The 22,130-nt window shown below is 50.2% G+C and overlaps 2 protein-coding genes and 1 long non-coding RNA gene across 18 annotated transcripts; 2 read left to right on the forward strand and 1 right to left on the reverse strand.

The window, feature by feature from the left end:
- Positions 1-737: 737 nt before the first annotated feature.
- On the forward strand, positions 738-6,940 carry USF1 (upstream transcription factor 1). Of its 10 annotated transcripts, none has more exons than XM_008263975.5 (11): positions 738-829; positions 2,677-2,769; positions 3,149-3,198; positions 3,354-3,469; positions 3,793-3,894; positions 3,986-4,181; positions 4,426-4,513; positions 5,326-5,384; positions 5,533-5,627; positions 5,876-6,004; positions 6,179-6,940. In XM_008263975.5, exons 2-11 carry the CDS (start codon positions 2,762-2,764, stop codon positions 6,266-6,268), a joined length of 933 nt encoding a protein of 310 aa, XP_008262197.1. In that variant the 5' UTR covers positions 738-829; positions 2,677-2,761; the 3' UTR covers positions 6,269-6,940.
- A 61-nt stretch (positions 6,941-7,001) lies between these two features.
- Positions 7,002-8,489, forward strand: TSTD1 (thiosulfate sulfurtransferase like domain containing 1). 3 transcript variants are annotated; one of them, XM_051858463.3, is made up of 4 exons: positions 7,002-7,138; positions 7,512-7,698; positions 8,095-8,257; positions 8,343-8,489. In XM_051858463.3, the coding sequence occupies exons 2-4, from the start codon at positions 7,575-7,577 to the stop codon at positions 8,392-8,394; spliced, it is 339 nt and encodes a 112-aa protein (XP_051714423.1). In that variant the 5' UTR covers positions 7,002-7,138; positions 7,512-7,574; the 3' UTR covers positions 8,395-8,489. The 3 variants fall into 3 exon arrangements, with proteins under 3 accessions (XP_051714423.1, XP_008262427.1, XP_051714422.1); XM_008264205.5 differs by lacking the exon at positions 7,002-7,138 and adding an exon at positions 7,157-7,302 and having other exon boundaries at positions 7,512-7,634; XM_051858462.3 differs by lacking the exon at positions 7,002-7,138 and adding an exon at positions 7,162-7,302.
- A 5,947-nt stretch (positions 8,490-14,436) lies between these two features.
- On the reverse strand, positions 14,437-22,044 carry LOC108177656 (uncharacterized). 5 transcript variants are annotated; one of them, XR_016210474.1, is made up of 7 exons: positions 21,906-22,044; positions 21,525-21,637; positions 17,490-17,515; positions 16,810-16,927; positions 14,963-15,030; positions 14,752-14,886; positions 14,437-14,638 (listed from the first exon to the last, which is right to left on the reverse strand). It is a non-coding gene; the product is annotated as an uncharacterized LOC108177656 (long non-coding RNA). The 5 variants fall into 5 exon arrangements; XR_016210471.1 differs by having other exon boundaries at positions 14,437-14,641; XR_011390339.2 differs by lacking the exon at positions 17,490-17,515 and having other exon boundaries at positions 14,437-14,641.
- Between the last annotated feature and the right edge of the window lie 86 nt (positions 22,045-22,130).

Raw genomic sequence — 22,130 nt, forward strand, 5'->3', positions numbered from 1 at the left:
TGTTCATTATGTGCCAGGAACCGGGCTGGGTAGTCTTGTGTATTAATTCCACTTAGCAATTCTGTAAGGTAGGTACACATAGGTGGCTCCATCTTACGGATGAGGAAACTAAGGCTCAATTAAGTAAAAATGCTTGTAAGATCCCAGCGGTAATAAGTAGAAGAGATGGATTTGAGAACCAGGTTTAAATGGCCTGGTTTCTTAATTTTTCCCATTATACCATCCTACTCCAAACCTATTAGGAAGAATGGGAATCAATCCTCTCGCAAAATGTAAGCCTCGGGTGAGTGACTAGCGACGCTAACAGAAAGGAGGTATGCTCAGATCTATCTATTTATGCCCTGAGATGTCTCCATCTCCTGTAGGAAACCCTTAAAAAAATTGCCCTTATCCAAGATGGCCTCCCAAATAGCCCTTGTTAAAGATGGCGCCTCCGTCTGGCGGCCCTCCTTGATCCCCGCCTGCCGCCCCATTCCCTTTTCCCGGAATCAAAAAAGCTCTGCCAAGCACAGAGATGGCAGCACACGCTAGCCGCCCTTCTCCCGCTCCCGCCCTAAGTGGCCAGGCCTCGAGCGACATTCGCCAGCAGTACCCCTCCGAGCGTGTCCCCACGCTCCCATCCCTCCAGCCCTCAGCAAGATGGAGCGAGCGGAAGTGGAGCGGCTCAGGGGCTGTAAGTGGGCGGGGCGGGTCGAGAGAGACACTTCCGCCCCTCACCAACATGGCCCAGGGCCGGCAGTGCGCATGAGCAGCTGTCTATGGAGAGACTCGGGTCGGGAGAGGGAGAACACGGTCGGGGGGAAATCGGCGGCTGAGACGGCCTGGGCCGGTGAGTGCAGGGCCACACGGCAGTGTGGAGACTGGATGGGTCGGCAAGGCGGGGCCGCTTTGATTTAGTTTCCGTTTTTCAGGATGGGAAACTCTTGGGGGAGGAAGCCTTTGTTTTGGGGGAGGGGACCGTGCCTGGTTCTTTTATTTGCTATCCCGCTTTGTGGGCCAAACCCGCTCCCCGCCCTCCTGCGCTGTCCGGCCGCGGGGCTGCGGCTGCGGGCCCCCGAGCTCCCGGCGCCCCTTCCCTGCCTGCTCTGCGAAGCAGCCGCGGCGCGGGGCGAACGCGGCTGGGCTGGCCGGGTCACGGCGCGGGCTCCGGGGCGCGCGCCTGGCGGGCGCTCAGCTCGGTGAGCGCCTGCTGCTCGGTGGGCCTTCGGGGAGACGCCTTGTTCTCAGGCCTGGTTTCTTTCCAGGCTGCATCCCCCACCCCCACCCCGCTTTGTGTCCAGACTCGGCCAGGGGTCTCGCTGGGCCCTCGTTTGCCTGAGCGTGCACAGCGCAACATCCTATCCCGGTTCCCGTGTCTCCCATCTCCCGAAGGCTCAGGAAATGCTTCCGGATGTCCAGCGCGGGGTTGAAGAAGTAGCGCGACCCCGCTGCGGGGTGTCCTCGGAGACCGCCCTTGGCTGACAGCTGTGGGCGATAGAGGCGCCTCCTACTCCCTGCCTTCTCTTTCATTGCTTCCTCCTGCAGTCGGCGCGACGAGCCTCGGAGGGGCACTTTTCCCACTCAGGTTGGAGGATGGAGACCTGGGTGGTCCCAAAACACCAGGGCTACTTCTCCTGCGGGGCTGGGATCTCCTTGCAACATTACTTCCTTCGGACAGTTTCGCTTTCAGTTCCTTTTTGTTGTTGTTGTTGTTGCCATTTTCCTTGGCCACGGGCTCTCCAGGGCTTCTCCGCTGAGGATATTTCCTGGGATAGAAAAGGCCAGGAGAAACTCACGGATGCAGAATTTACAGAAATCTTGCCCCTTTCGTGTTGGGATTATTTTACTGCTTTGTACCGGCTGTTTCTTTTCGGCATCTGCCCGCTTAGCCCTTTGTTTTTTTCTGTCGTCTGGCTGCATGTCAGGGTCCTAAGGCAGGCACCTCCTAGATGGGTTCCTCCTCCATTGTCTCTTCTTCGGAAGCCTAAGCCTGGGCTTTTTTTTTTTTTTTTCTTTCCCTCCTTAGTGAGGCTCAGTTGATTTGGAGTTGTCATGGCAACGTTTTAGCAACTGTGTTGTTCTACAGGAAGGCTTAATGAATAATAATAAAGAAGGCTTGAAGCTAGTGCACTTGGATGTTAGGTTCTCTAAGGGATGATACCAATCTGGGCACCCCCTGCGCCCAGATAAGAGCCCTTTCAGTAGAGTGGAGCCCAAGGGCCAGGTCTTTGTGGTTAGCATCCGTTTTCCAGTGGTGGTGGGTTCCTGTGTCCCCTCCCTGGATTGAGGCAGCTGGAAGCTGAGAACCTGGAAGAAGCATGACTGTCCATGGCCTTGTGTTTTGGTAATGCTGGTCTCAACATGGCCCTCCCTAATTTCCTTGAAGCTGCTGTTGTGGGAGATCATGATAGCTTTAATAATAATCCTTTGAGAAATGTGTTGTTTCTCAGCCTTCCGGTATAATGACCCCTTCTCCACCAAGAGTCAGGGTGATAATGAAGGGGTGAGGAGCTCGATTTGTAGGGTTGCGTTTTCCAACAGACCGGCCCTCAGCATTGGAATGGGGGAAGCTGGTTGTCCTTTGCAGGTGCAGGTGACTGGGTTCTTTTCCTGGCTGTGTGTTCACGGAGCCTTGATCCCAAGTCTAGGGAGGCTGTTCAGTCCAACACTCACTGCAAACTCCGTGATTTCTACCAGGACTTAGTATTCAGGCCTGTGAATCAGGAGATACGAAGACTCCAAAAAAAGGACCAGTTCCTCGGATGTGCCCCCTCACAGAGAGATGAAGGGGTGAGTAAAGCAGAGGTAGGGTCTGGGGTGAGAGATGGTTGGCCTGGGAGAGCGTCAGACGCTGAGAGCACTGGCTGTGCGGGCAGACAGACCTGGAGTCAGGTCCAGTTCCGTCCCCTACCAGCTGTGTGATCTGGTTTCCCATTTGTAGAATGGAGGTAGTGCCACCTGCCTTATAGTGCTGTTAGTGTTCACTAAGACAGGACATGTTAAATGCTTAGCTTGAAGCCTACATGCATAGTAAGTACTAGTTGTTATTCTCACGTAACCCAGCATCTGTTATGGATGCCAGTGGATTTGGGAGTTCTTTGCCACTGGGCCAGTAGCTTCTCACTCCCTTCTTCCCTTATTCTTTCTTTTGCTCTTTCACCACAAACAGGCAGCAGAAAACAGCTGAAACGGAAGAGGGGACAGTGCAGATTCAGGAAGGTGAGTGTTAAAAATGGAACTGAGAGCCATGATGGCACCTGTCCCTCCACTGGGCCACCTCCCGAGCGCCCTTCCTCCTTCCACGTGTCGTGCAAGTGGAACAGAAGGAGAAAGGCAGTTAACTCAGGGACCTTTCCTTTGCTCTCCTACTTCAGGTGCAGTAGCTACTGGGGAGGACCCAACCAGTGTGGCTATCGCCAGCATCCAGTCAGCTGCCACCTTCCCTGACCCCAACGTCAAGTACGTCTTCCGAACTGAGAATGGGGGCCAGGTAAGGGGAGGAGCCAGGTGGCTGCAGGTGTTACTTGGGATTGGGGTTGAGGGAGGTTTGGAACATGTGTTGGGAAGATGTGGCTTGGAGGATGAGGGGGAAATACGGACTCTTATGGTGGGAGGGCTGATATGAGAGTTGGGGTAGAGCCTGGTGTGAGCCAGGGGTATGCTAAAGCCCTGGGACAGGGAGGGAAGGGAGAGCGGCTGACTGTGTCGAGGGTGTTATTTTGGGGCCTTCCCCATGGAGAAGTTTGCGAAGTGCCCTGGGAGTCCCAGCATTTACTCCTCTCTCTTCTCCCGCCCTCTTCCTCTCGCTTTTAGGTGATGTACAGGGTGATCCAGGTGTCTGAAGGGCAACTGGACGGCCAGACTGAGGGTACCGGCGCCATCAGTGGCTACCCTGCCACTCAGTCCATGACCCAGGTACTGCAGTCTGGGCTGGGCTGGTGACCAGATCTCCGGGCAGTGAGAGGAAGAAGGGAACTGGACTCTGTCCTCTTGCTCTCCTCTCCAGGCCGTGATCCAGGGTGCTTTCACCAGTGATGATACGGTTGACACAGAGGGGACAGCTGCTGAGACGCACTATACTTACTTCCCCAGCACTGCAGTGGGAGATGGGGCAGGAGGTACCACATCGGGGAGTACAGCTGCTGTTGTTACTACCCAGGGCTCAGAGGCACTACTGGGGCAGGCAACCCCTCCTGGCACTGGTGAGATATCGCGTGAGGATGCTGGCTGGAGGGGCTAGGAGAGGCCATGGGACATGGCTGGTGGGCAGTGGGCCTTCACTCTTGACCCTTCCTGATTCCTTAGCCCCGGGCAAGGCAGTGAGTTGGCCCCCCTCCTAGCAGGAGGAAGCCTGTTCTTTTCAGAGGAGGATCCCAGGGTCGTGGCCTCAGGGCATGGTCATGTGGCCAGGTTTGTCCGGACACAGTTTATCCTGCGTCTTCACAGGTCAGTTCTTTGTGATGATGTCACCACAGGAAGTGTTGCAGGGGGGAAGCCAGCGCTCCATCGCCCCTAGGACCCACCCGTATTCCCCGTGAGTGATCCCATTTCTTCTCAATCACCAGGAGTGGTGGTTTTTTTTTTTTTTTTGGAAAGATTTATTTATGTATTGAAAGGAAGAGTGAGAGGGAGCAGAGTGACACAGAGAGGGAGAGAGAGAGATCAACTTTCCATCACTCCCCAAATTCCTGCATCAGCCAGGGCTGAGCCAGGCCAAAGCCAGGAGCCTGGAACTCCATCTGGGTCTTCACCCAAGTACTTGGGTCATGATTTGTTGCCTTCTGATGCCAGGTGCATTAGCAGGACGCTGGATCAGAAGCAGAGTAGCTGGGACTTGAACCTGTACCCTGACAAGGGATGTGAGTGTCCCAAGAGGCAGCTTAACCTGCTGTACCACAACACCCTCCCCATAAGCCATCTTGACACTTGCTGAATCTTGTTTAATGCCTTACCCCAAACTCTAATCTTAGTTTTATTTAAAAAAATTTTTTTAAGATTCACTTATTTATTTGAAAGGCAGAGCGAGAGAGGGAGAGAAAGAATAGATATCTTCCATTTTCTGGTTTATTCCCCAAATAGCCACAATAGCCAGGTCTGGGTCAGACAGGAGCCAGGAACTCCATCTTGGTCTCCCATATGGGTGGTAGTGGCCCACAACATCTTGGGGTGTTTGCCCAAGCACATTAGCATGAAGCTGGATTGGAAGCCAGAGTAGCCTGGCATCAAACCAGCACTCTGATAAGATATGCCAAAGTTGCCAGCGGCAGCTTCACCCGCTGCACCACAGTGCCAGCCCCTCATCTTAGTCCTCGTCCTTACTCCGGCCACCCTGGGTTCTGTTGTCAGGAAGTCAGAGGCCCCCCGGACGACTCGGGATGAGAAACGCAGGGCTCAGCACAACGAAGGTGAGCTGGATCTGAGTGTGAAGCAGGGAGCGGTTGTGTGGGAGTGGGGGCAGCAGGGACATCTGGCGGGCGGGGCTGGGGGAGGGGAGGTTAGGTAGTTTTCACCCTAGGCTGTGGTGAGTTTTCACGGAGTCACTTTGCCCCGCAGTGGAGCGCCGCCGCCGAGACAAGATCAACAATTGGATTGTGCAGCTGTCTAAGATCATCCCAGACTGCTCCATGGAGAGCACCAAGTCTGGCCAGGTCATGGCAAGGCCCTGGTGGTGGGCAGGCCGCCTGAATTCTGTCTCCTGGTATCGTTTCCAGAAATGGTGGAGAGAGGGACACAGCGTGGCAGTGGTCTTCCCTTCCCTCTCTCCGAGGGTCCTGTGCCTCTGGGAGGTGTCACGGTGCCATCCTTAGGGGACAGTGAGGTCCGAAGCGTGAGCATGCTTTTGGACAGGCCAGATGTCTTCAAGGCTAGACCTCATTTGGTCGGCTTTGTCTTGCAGAGTAAAGGTGGAATCCTGTCCAAAGCTTGTGATTACATCCAGGAGCTTCGGCAGAGTAACCACCGGTTGTCTGAGGAGCTGCAGGGGCTCGACCAGCTGCAGCTGGACAACGATGTGCTTCGACAGCAGGTCCGACGCCCCCCGGTCCCCCTCGCAGCCGCAGAGCTGGTTTCAGATTCTTTGTGGCATCATCCGTGGAGAGGGCCTCACCAGGGGACCCTCTGAATGGGTTCGGGGTGGGGGGGGGCTGGCAGTGTTCCCTTTGTTTAATCCGTTCCCCTTACTACCTGTTTCCTGTGTCAGGTGGAAGATCTTAAAAACAAGAACCTGCTGCTGCGGGCTCAGCTGCGGCACCACGGATTGGAAGTCGTCATCAAGAACGACAGCAACTAACCATGGGGATGTGGGGGCTTTGGGCCCGGGAACTGCAGCTAGCCCAGGAGCAACAGGCCAATCCCACGCCCCTTTCCTTCACTGCCCGCTTCCCGGCCTGGGCCTGGGGGGAGTTCAGAAGCCGTGTCTCTGAACTGAGGCCCTGCGCCATGGCAGACCGCAGTGGTGGGAAACACACAGTGTGGACCTGCCCTGACCGCCTTGCCCACCCCCTCGCCATCCAGCTCCCCGGGCCCTTGTGCTCCTCTTGCACAATGCATGTGCTGTCCCCACGCCGGAGACTGGACACATGGAGCCGGGGGGAGGAGGGCCTGCCCTGCGCTTGCCTAGAGTGCCCAGCAGAGGACCTGCTGACCGCGAGCTCTGGTTTGCCACGGGGCTCGGGCGCTTCCATTGGTCCCTTGCCTGGAGCTGAGGTTCAGCTTTGTACCCGGGGGCTCTGAGGAACAGGCTCAAGTAAGAAGTGGGGTTAGGATGCTCAGCAGTGGCTGCTGTCCCACAGAGGAGGCTAGCCAGCAAGCAGTACGGCCTATGCAGAAGTCTCTGGAGCCAGGGAGGACAGCAGGCAAGGCCCACTTAGGGCCTTCCCCTTCGTGGGGTGGTTTTTTTCCTTTTCTTTTTTTTTTTCCCTTTTTTTTTTTTTTTTTAAAGATAAAATTGTTCAGAGCCACAGTTGTCTTTTTCTCCTCCTTTTGTGGGCCCCAGGGCGGAAGGGAGGGCATTCCTGGCTTTTGGACCACGAAGGGCTGGGCCGGGTTTAGGGTGGGATGCTGCTTTTATGCTCATCACCTAGTGCCTCTACCGCTGCCAGACTAATGAGTCGTTTCCTGCCCACGCTGGGGACTCGCTAGGATATCCGGTGGACTGGTGGTAGGCACCACTAACAGGTGCTGCGGGGGCGGAGCGGGAGGCTCTCCCTCCGCTTCCGGTTCCGGTTGGCTCCTGGAGGGAGGGAGAGATGTTACCGGCACCGAGGGGGAGTGCCTTGGCCTTATTCCTGGGATTTGCAATCGCGGCGCGCACCATGGCTGGAGGTACCTGCAGGGTAGACCTGGGACCTCGCCCTGATAAGTGGCTGCGGGCGCGCGTGGAGGCCCCGTGGGTGGAAGTGGGGCAGCGGGGCTGAGGTGCCCCCCCGCCCCGCTCGCCTCAATGGATTGGCCCGCAGCCAGGGGAGGGGGCGCCGCGGCTGCTGTGCCTTGGGAACCCTCTTCCCTGAAGGCGCTCGTGCTCCCTTCCTCAGCACCCACGGTCTCGCTCCCCGAACTCCGATCACTCCTAGCCGCTGGTCGCGCCCGGCTCTTCGATGTGCGATCTCGGGAGGAAGCAGCAGCGGGGACGATCCCGGGGGCGCTCAACATCCCGGGTACAAGATGGAGAAGGGAGGTCCCCGTGTCAGACTAGGACAGCCGGGAAGGGCTCACCGAGGGGTAGGCGCAGCAATCGGGGTCCTGCGTTCCTTTAAGACAGCCCTCAGCCTCCCTAGCGAAGGGCTGGTTGGAGGCGGGTCCTGGCAGCCGAACTGGCCCATCCAGTTTGAGGGGATAGTAGGCAGTGAGGAGGGGGGTGGGCCAGCCTCTTTCTGCCCGCCCCCCCCCCCCTCCCGCGGGGAAGCGGCTCCGGTCAAAGGCTGTTTGGCTGACCCGAGCTAAGCTAAGCGCTGGGCTGCGGCTAGTCCCTTAGATGGGGCGGGGCAGGGTGGTATGGGAACGCTGTAGGTTGTTTTGGGGCCCCCTGGAGATTCGTTCCGCCACTGGGACTCCAGGCCCTGCTTCCGAAGCCCCCAGACTGCGGGCTCGGCATTGTGTCCTCTCCACCCCTGCCAGTGTCCGAGCTGGAAAGCGCCCTGCAGATGGAGCCGGCTGCTTTCCAGGCCAGGTACTCCGCTCAGAAGCCCACGCTGGAGGAGGAGAACCTCGTTTTCTTCTGTCAGATGGGCCGGCGGGGCTCCCAGGCCGCGCAGCTGGCCCGGAAGCTTGGATACACAGGGTATGGGACAGGCCTGCCTTGCTGTGGGGAAGGCCCTGGGGACCGCCTGCTGGGGCTGCCCTTCACCCCCTCCTTGTCTCCACAGGGCACGAAACTACGCTGGGGCCTATAGAGAATGGTTGGAGCAACAGGGTTAGGTTGGAGGTGGCTGCTCTAGCCAGGGCTGGTGAAGGGACTGACCCGCTGAGTTGGGCAGCACATGCAAGCCTGCAATAAAGAACATTTTCTGAAAGCATTGGAGCACTGAATTTGTCAGGTGGACCCGAGACGGTTCTAACGGTGGTCATCTAGTTCTTTGGACCTTGATCAGTGAAGTCCTGAATCATTTATCCTTCCAGCCCTCGCCTACCCCTCACCACCACCCCCCAAATTCTAGAAGTTCCCTGAGAGCGACTACAGTTCTAGAATTGTTTTCTGCCCAGGATGCACATCAGTATCATCTAGTATCTTGACCCAAAAAAAACGAACAAAAGCACAAAACAAAAAACTTGGGCTTTATTCCAGATTGATAACCTAGGGGGTGGAGCTTTGGGGTCATCAGGTGATTTTTTTTTTAAAGATTTTTAAATTTATTTGAAAGGCAGAGAGAGAGAGAGAGAGAGAGAGAGAGAGAGAGAGAATCTTCCATCTATTTAACTCCCCAATTAGCCACAACAGCTGGAGGTGGGCTGATCTGAAACCAGGAGCTTCTTCTCGATCTCCCATGTAGGTGCAGGGGCCCAAGCACTCGGGCCATCCTCTGATGCTTTCCCAGGTGCATTAGCCAGGAGCCAGAGCAGAAGCGGAACAGCTGGGACTCAGTGCCCATATGGGATGCTGGCCTGCAGCTGATTCTAATGTGCAATCAGGAGCCAATGCCACTGCTCTGGACCAAATAGCAGCAAACTGTGGCCCTGATGGGCCACACCACCGCAGCCATCTGTTTATGTGTTGCCTGGCTGCTTTTGTACAAAGATGGCAGAATAATTGCAACAGACTATATTTAAAGCCTTTTTAAAAAAGAAAAGATTTATTTGAAAGGCAGACAGGGAGAGAGATTGGTCTTCCACCCACTGGTTCACTCTGCAAATGGCTGCAATGACCCAGGCTGGGTCAGACCAAAGTCAGGAGCCTGGAACTCCAGCTGGGTCTCCCATGGGGTGCCAGGAGCCAGTGTTGCAAGCAGCAGCAGCTTAACCTGCTGAGCCACAACACTGGCCCCCTAAAATTGTTATTAATTGACTTTGTACAGAAAAAGTTTGCCTACCATTGCTCTAGAGCCCAGGGGTAGGGAATCTTTTTTTATAAGGGCCATTTGGATATTTATAACATCATTTTTGGACCGTACAAAATTATCAACTTAAAGATTAGCCTGCTAGAAGGGCCAGTGTTGTGGCTCAGTAGATTAAGCTGCTGCCTGCAATGCCAGCATCCCCTGTGAGTACCAGTTCTGGTCTAAGTTGCTCTGCTTCTGACCCAGCTCCCTGCTGATGTGCCTGGGAGGGCAGCTGAAGATGGCCCAGATACTTGGGCCCCTGCTCCCATGTGGGAGGCCTGGCTGGAGGACCTGGCCCAGTCGCAGCCGTTGTGGCCATTTATGTGAGTGAACCAGCCGATAGAATATCAGTCTCGTTCCCTGCCCTGCAACTCTGCCTTTCAGATAAATTACTTTTTCAAATAGTCTGTTATAGATTTGTTGACTTTAAATACTGAATTCCAAGTTCTGCTTGTGGTTGCCTCAGCGGGATCAGACCAGATGATTTTGTGGGACCTTATGCAGCCCGCAGGCCAGACGTCCTCCACCCCTGCAAGACCTTCAGTTCCTCAGTCCCAATCTCACTTTCCTTCACGGCGTCGCTGAGTTGAGGAAATGAAATGTCATTGGATGAGGGAGTGGAGAGTACCCTTCATCCCTCCCAAGTACCCCGTAGAGATCACGGTGTGAGCAGTCCTTCCTGGGCCACCTGAACACCTTCCTGCTTTTCTCAATACTGGTCTCTGATCCCTTGGTGGGTTTAACAAATAATAGTTGTTTGACAATAATAAAATAGGGGCCGGCACTGTGGCATAGCGAGTAAAACTGCCGCCTGCAAGTGCTGGTATCGCATATGGGCACCGGTTCGAGCCCTGGCTTCTCCACTTCCAATCCAGCTCTCTGCTATGGCCTGGGAAAGCCCAAGTCCTTGGGGCTCTGCACCTGTGTGGGAGACCCAGAAGAAGCTCTTGGCTCCTGGCTTCAGATCAGCCCAGCTCCAGCCATTGCAATCATTTGGGGAGTGAACCAGTGGATGGAAGACCTCCTCGTCCCCCGCCTCTGCTCCTGCCCCTGTAACTCTGCCTTTCAAATAAATAAATATTTTTTTAAAAAATGAAATATACTTATTGAAATAAAACTCAGCATTATACAGCAGGTATATAACTTCTCTCTAGCATGGTGCATAGTTTCATGCCTACCCTTTATGACCTTTTAAATATTTTATTTAAAATATTTATTTTGGGGCCGGCGCTGTGGCACAGTGAGTTAAAGCCCTGACCTGAAGCGCTGGAGTCCTATATAGGTGCCAGTTCTAGTCCTGGCTGCTCCTCTTCTGATCTGGCTCTCTGCTGTGGCCTGAGAAAGCAGTAGAAGATGGCCCAAGTCCTTGGGCCCCTGTACCCACATGGGAGAGTGGGAAGAAGCTCCTGGCTCCTGGCTCCAGATTGGCGCAGCTTCGGCCATTGTGGCCATTTGGGGAATGAACCCAGAGGATGGAAGACCTCTCTCTGTCTCTACCTCTCTCTGTAACTCTGTCTTTCAAATAAATAAAATAAATCTAAAAAAATGTCTATTTTGTTTTATTGGAAAGGCAGAAAGGGAAAAGAGAGATCACTTTTTTTTGATACTATTTTTTAAGATTTATTTATTTGGAAGTCAGAGTTACACAGAGAGAGAAGGAGAGGCAAAGAGAAAGACAGAGGTCTTCCATCCACTGGTTCACTCCCCAGCTGGCCGCAACGGCCAGATCTGAAGCCAGAAGCCAGGATCTTCCTCCAGGTCTCCCATGCGGGTGCAGGGGCCCAAGGTCTTGGACCATCCTCCACTGCTTTCCTAGGCGATAGTAGAGAGCTGGATCAGAAGTGGAGCAGCCAGGACTTGAAGCAGTGCCCATAAGGGACACCGGCACTGCAGGCGGCAGCTTTATCAGCTACACCACAGTGCTGTTCCCCCGCCCCCCACTGAGTTTTAAGTATGCCCGCTTGTAACTCCTAGTCTAGAGGAGTTCTGGAACATTGAAATCCCCAGGATTTCTCTGCTCCTTTGCAGTCAGTTTGCACTGCTACTCCCTTTCCAGGCAACCACTTTCTGTCTTCTTTCACCATAAATTAGTTTCCTGGCCCCCTTGCTGGCCTGCCACCCCTTCCATACATTTAGCTTTACAGCTGATGCAGATGATTAGAGAAAATCCTGGAAGTACACTGACCTGGCCCACGACATGACCATGCCCTCTGGTTTGACCATTGTTAAGCACATTCCTCTTTCTCCCTCATTAACTTGTTTGGTTCATAACCCTGACAGGCTGTTCCAACCCATTACCTTGCTTTTGAAAGTTCCTTTTTCCTCATAGCTGACTTTCAGCAGGTGAGGCTCAAATCCTAGGGCTTCCCAGCTGTATCCACTTTCCTTGCTACTCTCTGCCTGCCTTTTCGTGCTGAGTTAGACGCCCCTTTCATACTCCTCTGTTCCTGGTTAGTGTTTACCACATACTGGTGTCATCATATCTGTTATGCTACATTTTTGTTGTTCATTTGTCTCTCAGCTGATGGACAGCGCTGCAAAGGCTGGAACTGGCTTTTGTTTTGTTTTTGTTTTTGTCCTCCAGTGCTTGGAATGTGAGTTCTCAGTAGGTAATTGTCAAGCCTCGCTAGTCTTCTGACCTTCAGAATCTTCTAGTTTCAGCCTTTCCAAGGCATCACTGCCTGCCCAATCTTAAACTACCATTTTAATCTTATCAGTAAGAGTAGATAATTTACAGTAGGTCCTTGTTGCCTAGTGACCAGGCTCCTGGCTCAGACTGCCCCTCTGACCAATCTCCATCTAGATCTGGCCTCACCTTGGTGTTCCAAACGTACCCTCCCATGCCCGCTCCCAGCAGGCTGGGTTCCTGTCTGACCCTGGCCTTTACCCACCGTTTTCCCTGTTTGGGAAGCTTCCAGTCCTTTGTACCATTCCGAATTTCACAAGAATTAGAAGAATGTATTTGGCAGAGATTTGCTGTTCTCATCAAGAGGGCTTTCAAACTCAAGGAGAAGGAGAAAAATACCAGATAAAAATTATGTAACTGAATTCCATGAAAGACGCAAGGCACAGAACTGTGGGTAAAGTGCACAGCTGTGCTGTGCATACTGTACTTACACAATTGTTCTGTGTAATGCACTCTGCATTAACACTTGCTTCTTCTTCAGATGGAGTGTGTTAAGAGGTGGGGCTGTTTTTTATGGTTGTATGGCCCATGTTGAACCCAGAACCACTTGTTAAGGAGGTACTTGGTAGATGTTGACTATTTATTGAGGTGTTTAGTAATCCCCAGGGGAAAAATATGAGAAAGTTGGAAATAACACTCATGAATGGTAGCATGTTATTGTAGAGAGCACAAAGGTTATGAGAGTTCTGAGTTGCATTCCACTGCAAGTTAATTTTAATGCAAGAGAGTTATAAGATTTATCTTGAGTTGTTGTGAGAGATTAATTTCTATTAGTATCTGTTATATAGAATGTCTGGATTCAGGCTCTTACCTAGGAGTATAAATATAAGTACAAGAAAGTAAATACTAGAGACAGCACAGATATTCAAATTTGATGGAGGTCTGGCACTGTGGCATCCCGTATGGGCGCCAGTTTGAGTCCCGGTTGCTTCACTTCTGATCCAGCTCTCTGCTATGGCCTGGGAAAGCAGTAAAAGATGGCCAAGGCCTTGGGCCCCTACACCCATTTGGGAGATCTGGAAGAAGTTCCTGGCTCCTGGCTTCAGATTTGCACATCTCTGGCCACTGTGGCCAGTTGGGAAGTAAACCAGCGGATGGAAGACCTCTCTTTCTCTCTCTCTCTCTCTCTCTCTCTGCCTCTCCTTCTTTCCGTGTAACTCTGACTTTCAAATAAATAAGTAAATCTTTAAAAAAAAAAAAAAGAAATTTGATGGAAGGAAACTTGTGACTGGCAGTGAAAAATATGTAGTAATAAAAAGTATATTTAATAAAGTCAGATGTCATAAGTTTTTAGCTTGATAAATTTCTACAAAGTGAACATACTCATTTAAACAGACACTGTAATGATCTGAATGATTTAAAATATGTGAAGACTTTCTTTATGGCCATTTTTTGTATATGTTGAGGAAGAGACATCTTTCATCTGCTGGTTCATTCGCTAAGTGCCCACAACAGCCAGGGCTGGGTCAACATGAAGCCAGGATCCAGGAACTCAATCTGGGTCTTCTGCATGGGTGGCAGGGACCTTACTACTTGAGCCTCCCAGAATTAGTATTAGCAGGAAGCTGGAATGGAAAGCGGAGGCGGGACTTGAAGTTAGGCACTCTGATGTGTGATGCAGGCATCCCAAGTGTGGCTTAACTGTTGTGTCAAATGCCTACCTCTATGTCCCTCTTTAATAATGCTTCTTATCTTAAAATCTATTTTGCTGCGGCCGGCGCCGTGGCTCAATAGGCTAATCCTCCACCTTGCGGCGCCGGCACACCGGGTTCTAGTCCCGGTCGGGGTGCCGGATTCTGTCCCGGTTGCCCCTCTTCCAGGCCAGCTCTCTGCTATGGCCAGGGAGTGCAGTGGAGGATGGCCCAGGTGCTTGGGCCCTGCACCCCATGGGAGACCAGGAAAAGCACCTGGATCCTGGCTCCTGCCATCGGATCAGCGCGGTGCGCCGGCTGCAGCGGCGGCCATTGGAGGGTGAACCAACGGCAAAGGAAGACCTTTCTCTCTGTCTCTCTCTCTCTCACTGTCCACTCTGCCTGTCAAAAAAAAAAAAAATCTATTTTGCTGCTACTAGTACAGTTATACCAGCTATATATATACAGCTATATATAGGTATACAGCTATATACCGGTTATACCAGCTTCATATTCACTTGTGTTTCCATGGGGAATAGTAGGCCATACCTTTTAGAATTCATATTAACTAAGACCAAACACAGACACAAGAAGTAGACTATGGGAAAGCAGATTAAAAAAAAAAAAAGATTTATTTATTTGATTCAAAAGGTAGAGTTACCGAGAGAGAGGGAGAGATCTTCCATCCACTGGTTCATCCCCCAAATGGATGCAATGGTCAGGGCTGTGTCAGCCAATACCAGGAGTCAGAACCTTCTTCCGGGTCTCCCATGTGGGTGCAGAGATCCAGGGACTTGGTCCATCTTCCGCTGCTAGGAAAGCAGATTTTTTTAAAAAGATGTATTAATTTATTTGAAAGGCAGAGTTACAGAGAGGCAGAGGCAGAGGCAGAGAGAGGTCTTCTGTTCACTGGTTCACTCACCAAATGGCCACGATGGCTGGAGCTGGGCTGAGTTGAAGCCAGGAGCCAGGAGCTTCTTCCTGGTTTCCCACGTGGCTGCAGGGGGTACAAGCACTTGGGCCATCTTCTACTGCTTTCCCAGGCCATGGCAGAGAGCTGGATGGGAAGTGGAGCAGCTGTGACTTGAACCGGCGCCCACATAGGATGCTAGCACTGCAGGTGGTGGCCTTACCTGCTACGTCATAGCGCTGGCTCTGCAGATTTTTAAAGTTCAAGGAAAACAGTTCATGGCCAGAGACTCTAAAGAGAACATGAAGCAAGAGAATGGGAAGTCCTCAGAAATAAGACCTGATGATATTTCCCAGCGAGAAATCCTTCCAGCTGACTCATTCTACTGGCATTTCCATTCCTGTCATATTCCTCAACATATCAAGTCCTCCAATTAATTGACATTTTCTTTTTTTAATTATTATTATTAGACAGGCAGAGTTAGACAGTGAGAGAGACAGAGAGAAAGGTCTTCCTTTCGTTGGTTCACCCCACAAACGGCCGCCACAGCCGGCGTGCTGTGCCGATCTGAAGCCAGGAGCCAGGTGCTTCTCCCTGGTCTCCCATGGGGTGCAGGGCCCAAGCACTTGGGCCATCCTCCACTGCACTCCCGGGCCACAGCAGAGAGCTGGACTGGAAGAGGAGCAACTGGGACTAGAACCTGGTGCCCATATGGATGCTGGCGCTGCAGGCAGAGGATCAACCAAGTGAGCCACGGCACCAGCCCCAACATTTTCAAATTTCCACAATTTATTATTTTCTTCATGTCTTTATTTTCCTCCTAATCCAATTTAGATTCTAGGTATGGTTCATTATCATCATTCCTTTGTAAAACTAGGAATGTACTTATCAAGAAAGTTCTATACCTATATGAAGAAGATGTTAACAGTGCACTGAAAAGACCTTAACAGGAGACTTGCACAAATGAAAAGGTTTAAATGGTTCTTGGATAGGAAGACTCAGCTTCAAAAGTATGTCAGCTTAATGAGAAACAAGCACGGCCCAAAAAGTTTGAAAAGGGGCATCAGTGAGGGGAGCAAGTCCAACAAACTATTAAAAATATCATAAGTTATTAGTAATGAATGATACAATGTAAGTGGAGGGAGAAATGGGCTCCTTACCCTATATGTTTACAAAGATAAATTTTAGATGGATCAAAGATTTAAAGTGAAAATGAAAACTACAAAGAAGAATGTTTTCATTACCTTAAAGCATTAAAAACTTCTAATTATGAGTTCAAATTTAGAAGCCATAAAAGAAAAGGATGAGTACAAAATAAACAAGCGAAAACCTTCTGCATCTCTCACACACACACACACACACACACACACGAAAGTCGAAAAGCAAGCAGTAAATGTGGGAGAAAATTTAACTTTGATCCTACATGAAGGGATAGTTCCTTGAATATATAAAGAGCACAAATAAATGAATAAGAAAAATATAAGTATCTCAATTAAAAAAGGGGGAGAGGGCTAACAGGCACAGCTAGTTAAGCTATGGCCTGCAGTGCCAGCATCCCACATGGGCACCAGTTCAAGTCCTGGCTGCTCCACTTGATATCCAACTCCTTGCCAATGTGCCTAGGAAAGCAGCAGAAGATGGCCAAAGGGCTTGGTCCCTGAACCCACTTTGGAGACCCAGAAGAAACTCCTGGATCCTGGCTTCAGACTGACCCAGATCAGGCTGTTGTGACCATCTGAGTTGTGAACCAGTGGGTGGAAGATCCCTCTTTTACTGCCTCTCTGTGTCACTCTGCCTTTCAAATAACCATGTAAATATTTTAAAATGAGCAAAGCATATGAAGAGACAGTTCAGAGGATATGAAGGTTCTTACACCATGGAGAGGCTCAGCAGACTCATAAGAGATGCAAATTAAAAGTATCAATTTACCTTTATCATATTGGCAACAATTCAAACATTCGATAAAAGTTTGGCAAGACTGCAGGAAAACAGGCATGCTAAGAAATTATGCAAATATCAATTGATGCAATCCCTATGGAAGACAATTATCAACGTTAATAAAAATAGTACCTTGGGGCCAGTGCTGTGGTGTAGCAGGTTAAAGTTGCCGCCTGCAGTACCAGCATCCCGTAGGGATGCCGGTTCAAGACCCGGCTGCTCCACTTCTGATCCAGCTCTCTGCTGTGGCCTGGGAAAGTGGTAGAAGATTGCCCAAGTCCTTGGGCCCCTGAACCCATGTGGGAGACCTGGAAGAAACTCCTGGCTCCTGGCTTTGGATCAGTGCAGCTCCAGCCATTGCAGCCAATTGGGAAGTGAAACAGTGAATGGAAGACTTCTCTCTCTGCTTGTCTTTCTCTGTGTAACTCTGACTTATAAATAAATAAATAAATAAATAAATCTTTAAAAAAATAATACCTGAATATACACTCGACTCAGTCTTCACAATTTTGGAGATTTACCCGACAGGTGCGCTGCATCTATGTAGAATGGTCTGTGCATATGTTACACGATTTAATGATTTATGCATGTGTTTATTCATTATGATGTTATTTAGCCACAGACTGGAAGTAACTCAAGTGTTCATAGATTCTGACTAAATAAACATTATAAGTATACAAAAGGATGTTATGAATGAGGAAGCTCTTGGTGTACTCATAAAAGGTCTCTAAGATATACTGTTAGGTGAGAAGATTGTACTATGCTACCTTTTGTGCAAAAAGAAAAGTAAGGTAACATGGATGTATACTTACAATTGCTCAGGTTAGCAAAAGAAGCTCTGTAAAGAAAACAGAGACTTAGAAAAAAGTCATTCCCTTGCAAACCTATTTAGCATCCTTGTTGTTCCCTTTTTCACTTGCTTAGGCAAACTCTGGCTATGATCAAACCCAACTGATGGGGCCGGCACTGTGGCATAGCTGGTAAAGCCACTTCCTGCAGTGCTGGCATCCCATATGGGCGCCAGTTCGAGTCCTGGCCGCTCCACTTCTGATCCAGCTCTCTGCTATGGCCTGGGAAAGCAGTAGAAGATGGCCCAAGTCCTTGCCCCCCTGCACCTGTGTGGGAAATCTGGAACAGGCTCCTGGCTCCTAGGTCTTGCAACGGCTGTCTGGAGAGTAAACCAGGGGATGGAAGACCTCTCTCTCTCTGCCTCTCCTTCTCTCTGTGTAACTCTTTCAAAGACATAAATAAATCTTAAAAAAATGTACTTTGGTTAAAAAACAACTACATGGGGCTGGCGCATGTGCTGGCAGCTGCCTGCAGTGCTGGCATTCCAATATAGGTGCTGGTTGAAGTCCAGAGTGCTTCACTTCTGATCCAGCTCCCTGCTAATGTGCCTTTGGAAAGCAGTGCAAGATGGCCCAAGTTCTTGGGTCCTTGCACCCACATGGGAGACCCAGAAGAAGCTCCTGGCTCCTTGCTTCAGATTGGCTTGGCTCTGGTCATTGTGGCCATTTGGAGAGTGAACCAGCAGATGGAAGACTCTCTCTGACTCTCCCTCTCCCCCTCCCCCCCGTAACTGCCTTTCAAATATATAAATAAATCTTAAAAAAAAAAAAGTGCACAAGCATGGCATATGGGAGAATGGTTTAATTGCAGTTCAAGTAAAAATAAAAAGCTATGTGTTTTTGTTTGTTGCAAATTGGATATAACAAATTCAATAGTGTAATATGGCTACTATATTTAGGAATGCATTTTTATTTTATTTTAAAGATATATCCACCTATTTGAGAGGCAGAGTTACAGAGAGAGGAGAGACAGAGATCTTCCATTAGCTGGTTCACTCCCCAAATGGCTGCATTGACTGCAACTAGGCCAGGCCAAAGCCAGGAGCATCTTCCAGGTCTTCTACATGGGTGACTGGGGCGAAGTACTCAGGCCATCCTCCACTGCTTTCCCAGGCTCATTAACAGGGAGCTGGATAGGAAGCGGAGCAGCTGGGACTCAGATTGCTGCCCATGTGGGATGCTGGCACTGCAGGCTTTGGCTTAACCCGCTGCACCACAGTGCCAGCCCCTGGAAATGCATGTTTAGACAGTAAGTAAAAATGATGAAGATAGCTTTCATTTCAATGCTTAAAATGTGGTAGGCGCTGTACTTTGCTTTTACATTATTACATATAATTTAATCTTTACTTTGCTATAAGGTAAGTGATATAACTGTCATCACAAGTACCTTCTGGATGCAAAAAGTTTCAGAGAGATGTGAACCGGCCAATGACAGAAAGATAGAGGTTAGGGAATTGCGTCTGACTTGAGAACTATCTATCTCCTGGGGAGATGTCTTCTCCAGTGCCTGGTTCCATTCTTGGTATAGTAACAAAACAAGGGGTTGTCCAGAGGAGGGAGAGTCCTTCTGGGAGGGTTATGCACCTGTGTCTCATGAAGACAACTGAAAGGATATAAAAATATTTGGCTCAGAGAAAGAAAGGTTTATGAGGCTCGTAAGTGTCTCAAAATAGGGACAGGCATTTGGCGGAGCTTGGGATGTCCACATTGCACGTCAGAGTGCCTCGGTTCAAGTCCTAGCTCTACTCCCAGTCCAATTTCCTGCTAATGCAGACCCTGGGAGGCAGCAGGTGATGGCTCAAGTAGCTGGGTCTCTGCCACCCACACGGGAGACCTGGATTGTGTTCCTGGCTTCTGGCTGCAGCTTAGCTCAACTCTAGCTATTGTGTGCTTTTGCAAAATGAACGAGCAGATGAGCAATCTGTCTGTTTCTTTCTCTTCCTGCCTTTAAGTATATAAATAATTGAAGACAGTGAGGCTGGCATTGTGGCACAGTGGGTTAAGCTGCTACTTGCCACTCTGGCACCCCAAATCGGAGTGCCTGTTTTTAGAGCTGACTTCTTGGCTTCTGATCCAGCTTCCTGCTACTGCATCTGGGAAGGCAGCAGAAGATGGTCTAAGTGCCTCAGCCCCTGCCACCCGCATGGAAGACCTGGTTGGAATTACTGGCTCCTGGCTTCAACTTGAACCAGACCTGGCTGTTAAGGACATTTGTGGAGCGAACCAGCAGGTGGAATATCTCTGTCTCTTTATCCCCCTTTTCCTCTTGTTCTGCCTTTAAATAAATTAATAAATAAATCTAAACAAAAACAAAAAATGGAAGAAATTGCTCTCAATGGCCAAGAATTCTTAGACATTTTGTGTTAACTTCAGAGAGGAATGGTTGGAAGTTCTTAGAGGCAGGGTCTAATTGGTTGAGAGGATGTTTTAACAATTAAGATTTGGATATAGGGGCCAGCACTGTGGCGTAACAGGTACAGCCGCCACCTCCAGTGCTGGCATCCCATATGTGCCAGTTCCAGTCTGGGCAGCTCAACTTCTGATCTAGCTCTCTGTTGTGGCCTGTGAAAGCAGTAGAAGATGGCCCAAGTGCTTGGGCCCCTGCACCCATGTGGGAGGCCTGGAAGAAGCTCCTGGCTCCTGATTTCCCATTGGCTCAGCTCCGGCTGTTGAGGCTATCTGGGGAAGTGAACCAGTAGATGGAAGACTTCTCTCTCTCTCTCTCTGCCTCTGCCTCTTTCTGCAACTCTACCTCTCAAATAAATAGATAAATAAATAAACAGTTGGACATAAAGCAGAATGGTCTGCTTCAAGAATTTTAGGAGTTTACACAGAGTATGTATAAACTGTCAGTGGTTGCATGAATCTTTCCTACATGGGGTGAGAGCTTGGCTTACATGATCTCTAAGATTACCTCTTCTTATCTAAAGACTATGATCAGCCTTTGAGTTCTTTTAAACCACAAGTTGCCCCACCTTAAAGTTTTCTCTGACAATCACAGTCGGCAGTGATTCCTTCTCCAATCTCTTCTCTCTTTACTATTTACTTTGTATATATGTCTCTCTATGCAGGACTTTAAATTTCCTTGAGGGTAAAGAACAGAACTTCCTCCTTGGCAGGCACTGAGATACTTGTTTCAATGTAGTGATAGGATGTTTCTCTTTGGGTTACTTATTGTCTTATTTCCTGTATTAGCCTTGGAAATAGATCGTCAACCCTTTGAAGTCAGGAATTGTCATTTATATTTATTTGCATTTCCCTACAGCACCCAGTAGATGCTTGACAAACACTGCTTTTAGTTGGGTGGAACTGGAAGTGAACTTTCATCATAAGACATGTGAACAAAGGAATGTGAGTAAAGGTTAAGTTGGCACTTGGCACACTCATATCCCAGAGGAAGTAGTTCTGATCCAGCGTCCAGCTAATGCCCCCCTGGGACACAGCAGGTGATGGCTCAGACACTTAGGTCCCTGCCACCAAGTGGGAGACCCAGATTGAGATCAGGGCTCCTGGCTTTGGCCTGGCTCAGACCTGGCTGGTGTAGGCATTTGGGTGGGGAACCAGCACTCTCCATCTGTCTCTTTGTCTCCCTGACTTTTGAATAAAAAATGAAAATAATTAAAATTTTTTAAAAAGGTGAAAGAGGCAAAAAGGCAAAGACACCATTCTTTTGAATGAAAATAGGGACTTTTTACTTGCAATGAGAATTTTTTTCATGGAATTTTCCCACAGCCACCCTGAAGATATATTGCACAGTTGGAATTAAATCATTGTAAAACGGAAACTACAGATAATAATAAAGGCGTTGAGCATGGACTTCAATTAAAAGTGATGTAGCAGGGAGCTTGGGTATCAACCCTCTATAGAAAAAGGGAGGCTTAGCACCCAAGTATTAGTCACAGCGAGAAGATAAATTTGAAACGTAGGACATCGGCCACCCAGAGATATGGACAGACCATGCGTGGCTCACTTCCTATCATCCGGGTGTGTTTTGTTTACCTCTGTTTAAAGTTCTTCTTTAATTCTGCTTTTCCCACTTCGGAGCCGAGCGCTGCTTCCCCTGCCTTGTCCCTTTCCTCCTCCCGCAGCTCAGCGTTCAAAGTCCGTGGGTGCTGGGTGGGGTGGACAGAGTAACTCCTAGCCCGGTCTCCTCCCCGCACCCTCCCGTACAAGTGAGTGTTGCTCACAGGCCATAGGATGGAACCAAGGTTTATGGAGCGGCAAGCAATTTACATTTAAACAAACCAACCCAGTCCCCGAGAGCCGCACGGCCGCACGCTTCTCCCTAGAGGTACAGTGCTGTCCTCCCTCTCCAACTCAGAACCCAGCCAGTCAGAAAGTCCCTACTTCAGGACCACAGCCCAATCAGGGGGCTCTCACCTGCCGAAGGTGAGGAATCCGAGGCAACCTCCTGGGGCCAATCAGAGGCGGCTCGGACACGCAAGGCGCCAATCCGACTCTGGGGTGAGTAATGGGCTGGGTTTGCACCTGGCTAAGGTGAGTCACTCATCGGAGCGGCGGCTCTCTCCGCCAATCAGAATGTGCAGGGGCGGGGCGCTGGCCAATCGGGTATAGAGGGCAGGGCTGGGCGGGGCTCAACCTGGC

This window comes from Oryctolagus cuniculus, chromosome 7 (assembly GCF_051225735.1).
Source record: "Oryctolagus cuniculus isolate XC-2025 breed Fujian yellow rabbit chromosome 7, ASM5122573v1, whole genome shotgun sequence".
NCBI classification, from domain to species: Eukaryota; Metazoa; Chordata; class Mammalia; order Lagomorpha; family Leporidae; genus Oryctolagus; species Oryctolagus cuniculus.